This window comes from Gadus macrocephalus, chromosome 10 (assembly GCF_031168955.1).
Source record: "Gadus macrocephalus chromosome 10, ASM3116895v1".
NCBI classification, from domain to species: domain Eukaryota; kingdom Metazoa; phylum Chordata; class Actinopteri; order Gadiformes; family Gadidae; genus Gadus; species Gadus macrocephalus.
Genome location: NC_082391.1, coordinates 18,706,525 through 18,714,374, shown reverse-complemented (window position 1 = coordinate 18,714,374; position 7,850 = coordinate 18,706,525). Strand labels below are relative to the sequence as shown.

The 7,850-nt window shown below is 47.9% G+C and overlaps 1 protein-coding gene across 1 annotated transcript in view; it reads left to right on the top strand.

Moving 5' to 3' along the window:
* The window catches only part of LOC132466382 (endothelin receptor type B-like), an 8,742-nt gene extending 1,462 nt beyond the window's left edge, over positions 1–7,280 (top strand). The window contains exons 2-8 of the mRNA XM_060063592.1: positions 922–1,609; positions 2,898–3,010; positions 3,558–3,762; positions 4,169–4,318; positions 4,900–5,033; positions 5,160–5,268; positions 5,635–7,280. Coding sequence (XP_059919575.1) covers positions 1,184–1,609; positions 2,898–3,010; positions 3,558–3,762; positions 4,169–4,318; positions 4,900–5,033; positions 5,160–5,268; positions 5,635–5,760 — 1,263 coding nt within the window. The 5' untranslated portion in view covers positions 922–1,183 and the 3' untranslated portion in view covers positions 5,761–7,280. The remainder of the gene's footprint in view (positions 1–921; positions 1,610–2,897; positions 3,011–3,557; positions 3,763–4,168; positions 4,319–4,899; positions 5,034–5,159; positions 5,269–5,634) is intronic.
* The last annotated feature ends 570 nt before the right edge of the window (positions 7,281–7,850 follow it).

Here is a 7,850-nt window from a genome sequence, read left to right as displayed (position 1 = left end):
TGTGTGCGTGCGTGCGTGTGTGTAGCACTGTTTGGATGTGTGCGGGAAACCACCTGTTACAAACATTGGCTTAGAAGTGTTTGTGTAACTTTCCTCTCGCTCGGAAATGCTCACATACCTTCGCTTCGCTTTGCTGACCATAAGGACTATACATTTGTTAAGAGATTGTGAGATTGTGTGTCTGTTTGCGTGCATAGGATCTTGTCTGCTTGCGAGTGTGTGTGTGTGTATGTGTTCTAGTGTGTGTGTGTGTGTGTGTGTGTTTGCTCGTATGGATCTCTTGTGTCTATTTTTGTGTGTGTGTGTGTGTGTGTGTGTGTGTGTGTGTGTGTGTGTGTGTGTGTGTGTGTGTGTGTGTGTGTCTGTGTGTGTGTGTGTGTGTGTGTGTGTGTGTGTGTGTGTGTGTGTGTGTGTGTGTGTGTGTGTGTGTGTGTGTGTGTGTGTGTGTGCGTGTGTGTGACAGAACGTTTGTTGATGCCGTGCCTCTTAGATTGTCCTCATCAATCATTCGATTCTTCAGGGTGCCCCCTGGGGATTTGGGGGTACACATGACTGTAGAGATCCACAGCCTTGGGGTTCACTTTGAAACAAAATGTCACTGTCCAGAAACACGCACACACACACAAATATGCTCACCAAGACACACACAGAGACTGACACACAAATTCACCCATGCACAGACACACAACTACTTTTCGTTTTTTACCAAATTTTCTACTTTCGGAAATTCCATAAAAGAAAAAGGGTACTTTCTCCCTTTCAGTCCTCTTATTTCTACTTATTTAGGTTATCTGAGAGAAGGATTAGGACGCTTGTCCTTAAAATAAGATAAGGTATGTGTGTGTGTGTGTGTGGAAACGAAAACTAAAGCCAATATAACTGAGATACATTTGTTTGCTCCTCTTTTCTTCCTCTTTTTAGGAAACCTAAAGAAATCGCGTTACTTATCCACGTGTCTCAGTGAAGGGCCTTTGTCTGTGTGCGTGTGCGCGTGTGTGGTGTGTGGCGTGTGTGTGTGTTGCTAAATGTGTCTCAATGTGGCTAGTGAGTCATTGAGTGCATGCCTGTGTAACTAGCTCGCTAGACTCCCTTTGTGTCCCAGCCTGTGCACGTGCACGCGTACGGGTGGGTGCGTGTGTGTGTGTGTGTGCGTGCGTGCCGTGTGAACAGCCAACCGGTGACGATGAGGGCCGTCGTCGGCCTGTTGTTGTGCGTGCTGCTGGCCGCGCAGAGCTCCGCCTCCCGCTTCATCCGCGCCTCCGACTCCGGACGCACGCCGGGGCCCGAGGGCCGACCCAACGGCAGCGTCGCCACGACGACCTCCCTGGCGCTCCAGGCCCCGGGCCCCGGCGCCGGCGCCGGCGCCGGAGCCCGGGGCCCCTTCCCGCCCATGTGCCACAAGCCCACGGAGATCAAGAACGCGTTCAAGTACGTCAACACGGCGGTGTCCTGCCTGATCTTCGTGCTGGGCATGGTGGGCAACTCCGCGCTGCTGAGGATCATCTACAAGAACAAGTGCATGAGGAACGGCCCCAACGTGCTCATCGGCAGCCTGGCGCTGGGAGACCTGCTCTACATCCTCATCGCCATCCCCATCAACGTCTACAAGGTACACCCCCGCCCTCCCCCCCCCCACGCCCCTTCCCCCCAAACCTCAACCCCCCACCCCCCCCTCAGCGACCGCCAATTCACCCCAAGTGTCGTTGGACTATTGTAGGCCCCTGTTAGAAACAATATCCGCCGCTCGACCTTTGAGGGTCGAGGCCCCGCTGCCTTCGGTTGCGCCCATCCGTGTTTCCCCCCGGTGGGATCTGACTATTTGCGGTGTGTTTACAAGCCCACCGCCGGAGTTTATTTGCGGTTTCAGTCTGGTTCTGTTTAGTTTTCTACAGGAGGTATTTCCCCTAACCTGACACGCCAGATGGTGGTGTTACACGGAACCATCTGGGCAGTCATCCTTGGGAACAGTTCGGAGAAGGGCAGACACTCTCTAAGAAAGTACTTGGCAGGTGATTGGATAAACCATCTGTCTGTCACTGTCCGTCACGTAGACCACGTAGGTCTTGGCAGGACCCTGCTGATTGGTCCGGACCACTGAGGGTGTCGGCCACAAGGGATAACTGTAAGCCTTGCGAGATGGATTCTCGTGTGAGCTTGATCTCACAGAAAGAGCTGCCTCTCAAGGTCCAATCCCCCCCCCCCCCCCCCCCCCCCCTCCCCGACCCCCCCTCTTTATGAATGGATAACTAGATATCTGGCAAGATGGATTCTAGCGTGAGCTTGATCTCGTAAATCAAGCTGCCTTGAAGGTTAGATCCCCCCCCCCCCACCCCCCCCCCACCCTGCCGGCTGCAGGCTGAGAAAACTGTTCTTGCTAAATGACAGCAGGCAGATGCTAACAATCCATTTATAATCCTTTTTGGGGAGCATGGGCCGAGAATTTTTTTGGGGGATTCTGGCCATACCTGGTGGGGTTTAAATGTTGAAAGGGTTCAGCCCATTAGGACTTAGGACTTGCATCGCGGTGCCGTCATTAAACCAGACTTTCCCCAAATGGACTGAATGTATGCGCTCCCATGTGGAACAATACCAGACGCAGGAATTTAAAAGATGACAGCTGAATAATGAGGGGTTAAGAGGCTTTCTAGTGGACATGTGCATTTCTATAATGATTCACTTGGTAAGAAATGATGTGGGAGAATGTGTTGGTAAGAGTATCTCTAGAAAGATGCGTGTACGGTGTCTCTGGTCTCTGATTGAGAACAGGGTTACTCTTGAACCATGTCTCATTTGGGTGACCATGACATCCTATTGATTGAAGAGTGAGAGATGCGCTGTGCAGTAATGCTTGACTGAGTCCTAACCTTCACGTCTATCTGTATCATCTCTCCTGGCAGCTGATAGCAGAGGACTGGCCGTTCGGAGTGTACATCTGCAAGCTCATGCCTTTCATTCAGAAAGCCTCTGTGGGCATCACTGTGCTCAGCCTCTGTGCCCTGAGCATCGACCGGTAAACACAGACCCACTTCATGACCCATAACACACACTTATACATGCAGGCAAACAAATACACACCTAGGCTCAAACGCAAATAACATCTTCAAAATGTGTGTGTGTGTGTGTGTGTGTGTGTGTGTGTGTGTGTGTGTGTGTGTGTGTGTGTGTGTGTGTGTGTGTGTGTGTGTGTGTGTGTGTGTGTGTGTGTGCGTGGCTGCATGCATTTGTGCATGTTTATGTGTTTATGTGTGTGCTTAATTGTGTATGTGTGTGTGTGCGGGCGGCTTTCATACATGTGTGTATGATTTTGTGGGTTTGTGCTTGCGTGCACGCATGTGTTGTGTGTGTCTGTGTGCGTGTCTGTGTGCGTGGCTGCATGCATTTGTGCATGTTAATGTGTCTATGTGTGTCCTTAATTGTGTATGCGTGTGTGTGCGGGCGGCTTTCATACATGTGTGTATGATTTTGGGGGTTTGTGCTTGTGTGCACGCATGTGTTGTGTGTGTGTGTGCGTGTGTGCGCGCTCGTGTGTGTGTGTGTGTGTGTTTGTGCGCGTGTAGCTACCACGCAGTCACGTCGTGGAGCAGAGTGAAGGGGATGGGCGTTCCTCTCTGGAAGGCGGTGGAGGTGACTCTCATCTGGCTGGTTGCCGTGGCGCTGGCCATCCCGGAGGCGCTGGCCTTCGACATGCTGGAGCTGCCCTACAGGGGCAACAAGCTGCGCGTGTGCCTCCTGCATCCTCAGCAGACCAGCGACTTCATGAAGGTACGCCCTGGTCCATCCGGAGCGCTGGACCCACTCTGGTCCACTCTACACCACGGCAGGAACAGGAGGATGTGTCTCTGTTTCGACACAGACCCAACCGCCCTCCTGCCGCCTCATGCAATGGTTCAAATGAACCAGAAATAAATGAATGTATAAAAAAATTGGCGTATGTACGTTACCGCATCTTCTGAACAAAGATGAACCTTTGAGTAAACATTCATCTTTAATGTCTACACTACAACAATTGAATCAGTGATTGAGCAATTCAAAACATGACTCCAATATGCCCCCGATATAATCAATTTACACAATTCAGTCCCTTTCTTATTTGATTACACTTGTTTTGTGTGTCGTGTATGAAGAAATACCACATTGCACCCCCCCCCCCCCCCCCCTCCGCCCATAGTTCTACCAGGACGTGAAGGACTGGTGGCTCTTCGGCTTCTACTTCTGCCTGCCGTTGGCCTGCACCGGAATCTTCTACGCACTCATGTCCTGTGAGATGCTGCGGCACAAGAAGGGCATGCGCATCGCCCTCAACGACCACATGAAGCAGGTAGCTCCCCCCCCCCCCCCCCCCCCTCTGGGGTTCTCTCGGTGGCAGGGAGAATAGCAATGTAAAGAAAACGCCGTCAGGCTTTTTGTAAAATAAAATATACTCGGGCGAGCTTCTATCGCTAACTCAGGCTTTCGCCATCTCCACTCCTAGGGATGTTTGATATAGTGATGTATCAAACATCTACTACTTCACATTTGTTTTTTCATGCAGACCCACACATGCAATCTACATCTACCCAGGAATAGGATCCTCAACTAGGGGGGCTCTGTGTATCCACATCACCCCATGTAGACCCACATGATAACACATGCAATCCTATTCCCATTTCTTTAAGGGCAATTAGAGATCAGAATTGTACTGAAATTATATTAAACCCTTGTGCATTTGAATCCAGATCCGGACTAGGATGAAGCTTGATGTCACCCACTACTTCACATTTGTTTTTTTAATTTTACAATGTTCTGTGAGAGGACGGCGCCAAAGCGGCCCCTCACTGACGAACCCATGACCCTTTGCCTCGTGTGATCACATTGTGCGGAGACGACCAACATTGTCTCTGTGTGTTTATGGTTCTCCAGCGGCGGGAAGTGGCCAAGACAGTGTTCTGCCTGGTGTTGATATTTGCCCTGTGCTGGCTGCCGCTTCACCTCAGTCGTATACTCAAGAAGACGATCTATGACCAGAATGACCCCAACCGCTGTGAACTGCTCAGGTATACATCCATGCATGCACACACAGCATATGTATTTACATTCCCAGAGGGAAACAGACAGAAGAAGCTATTGTTCTCCGGGCTGTGACTTCCTGATGCATCGACGACAACCCTCTGGCCCTCCAGCTTCCTGTTAGTGATGGATTACATAGGAATCAACATGGCTTCCCTCAACTCATGCATCAATCCCATCGCCCTCTACTTCGTGAGCCAGAAGTTTAAGAACTGCTTCAAGGTAGGGGAGTGACGCACACATCTGACCTTTCCTCATTAGGTTATCGCATGACCCAATGTGAAATAAACAAGAATCTCATGACTCTCGTGCGTATGTGTGTGTGTGTGTGTGTGTGTGTGTGTGTGTGTGTGTGTGTGTGTGTGTGTGTGTGTGTGTGTGTGTGTGTGTGTGTGTGTGTGTGTGTCTGTGTGTGTGTGCATGTGTCTGTCTGTCTGTCTGTCTGTCTGTCTGTCTGTCTGTCTGTCTGTCTGTCAATGGGTATGTGTGTGTGTGTGTGTGTGTGTGTGTGTGTGTGTGTGTGTGTGTGTGTGTGTGTGTGTGTGTGTGTGTGTGTGTGTGTGTGTGTGTGTGTGTGTGTGGGTGCAGTCCTGCCTGTGTTGCTGGTGTTACAGAACGAGGACACTTGATAGCCGGGGTTCTGGGGGCCACTGGAAGGGAAACGGACTGGACCGCACCAGCTCCCGTTCTAGCCAGAAATACAGTTCTTCTTAAGCAACGCACACACACACACACACACACAAACACACACACACACACACACACACACACACACACACACACACACACACACACACACACACACACACACACACACACACACACACACACACAGACATACAAACACACACAAGACGAGCCAAAAAACTTTGTCTCGGTCCCTTGATGATATCAATGCTTTGCTGAGACGAAAACGTCACCCCATGATGTCATCGAAAACACCTGATGATGTCATGGCAGTTACCTGATGATGTCATCACCGACACCTTACGGAGGGGGTAAGATGTCGGCCTCTCCACATCTTCATTGCAAGAGGAGAAGCCGGTTCAACAGATGGTCAACTCCAATAAGAGAGAACGGACTCAATGATTATCGGAGCCCGTTTTGAGACAACGGCACTCCGCCTTTGTCTGTCGACGTTACAGTACTAACCGACGAAGGTTCCAATAAAGCCAAAGCCAGATTGACATCTGGACCATGTACTCAGAAATGATGTTCGCTGGAGATCAACTTCGATCCCAATTCATGCTTACAGACAACAATACATGTATGGATTGATAGTAATAATCGTAAGAAAATGTGAAACTATTTACTTATATTTAGTGTTTCATATCTAGTTACATGTATGAAATTGTCTGTGATTGTACCACTTAAAGCCTTTAGAAACTCACTGTGATAAAGGCTAAACGTAACCTAATTGGTTCCCTTTGCGGTCCATAAATAAATCGTATATACCCGGTGACGGAATCTATCAACGACATTCAGATAGTCGTCGGTTATGTTAAGATCAGAACTATGAAAGTAAATCCAAAATAAAAGCACCATTATTATTCTCATTGACAGCAGGCCTGACAGTATTGCCTCACAGTCATGCGATTGAAGTTGTGCTGCGAAGCGTCACGGCAGCTCGGTCAGGCGGAGGAGGCCCTGCCGTCTGGCCGACCAGGTGACTCCCATCACACCACATAGGGAGGACTGTGTCCTCCATTTGAATGCTTTCTGTTTCCACATTGTACAAAGTCTTTATCTTGTATAAAGTGTCTTTCTCTGTCTTAAATTGTGTAACTAAGTATTTTTGTACTAGAAAATGGTATTGGAAAGGACGTTTCATGAAGAACTCGTTTTAAACTGTATTGTATAATGTTTTTATCCGTCATGGGCTTTGATTGTAATTTCTTTTGCTATATATCTATATATAAAGATGTATATGTTTTCTATAGATATTGTGTGTATGTGTAAGTATGTGTGGGTAAGTTTTGTGGTGGGCTTTAAGTATAGAAATATACTGCTGGCGACGAAACCTGAATGTTTTTACTTAATTCTGACAAATGTAAACCCATTCTCCTATTTGTTTTAATATTGTTGAAGCATTCACTTGAAGAATGAAGAATCTGACGAACGATGAATCATGGTTGCTTCTCTGCATTGAATGCGGGAGCAATTCAGCATCTATAAATGAACGTCTGAGCATCTACTTGTACGTGTTCACAAGACCAATAAACATTATCTAGCCATTAAGTGTTTATTATGTCGGCAAACTACAATGGGATTGTATGGTTCCCCTCACTGCCCTAACCCTCTGTAATCTCAATATATGACCTCATCTTACAACAGGATGTTCCTGGAAAAATGAGTGAGGTTTCACTTTCTCACAGGTCTTAGGCGTAGCCTTTCCTTTGCATGTTTACATTAAGACAGATTAGCACGGGAAACGTTACTGTTTTACTAACAAGGTTAAATTAAGTTCATATACTTATTATACAATGAATAATGACCAACTTAGTGATTTGTGTAAAAAACACTGAGGGTACAACACAAATAATACCCTTTTTTGTGGGAAGTACTGTCGGTCAAAGATGAAACGTGTGCTTAATTTAGTTGTCTGGTATGGCTGCATGTGATTTAAATTTACACCCAGCACTGGTATGTATGACAGATGCAGCAGGGAGAACACACTGACCTGGATTGCAGTACAAAGTCATTCACCTGCCCCCAATATGTTATGTCACCATGAATATGGAAAAGCCATGTATGTGAATAAGATAATCATTATTCATTCACAATCATGAATTTAAATCAATTGA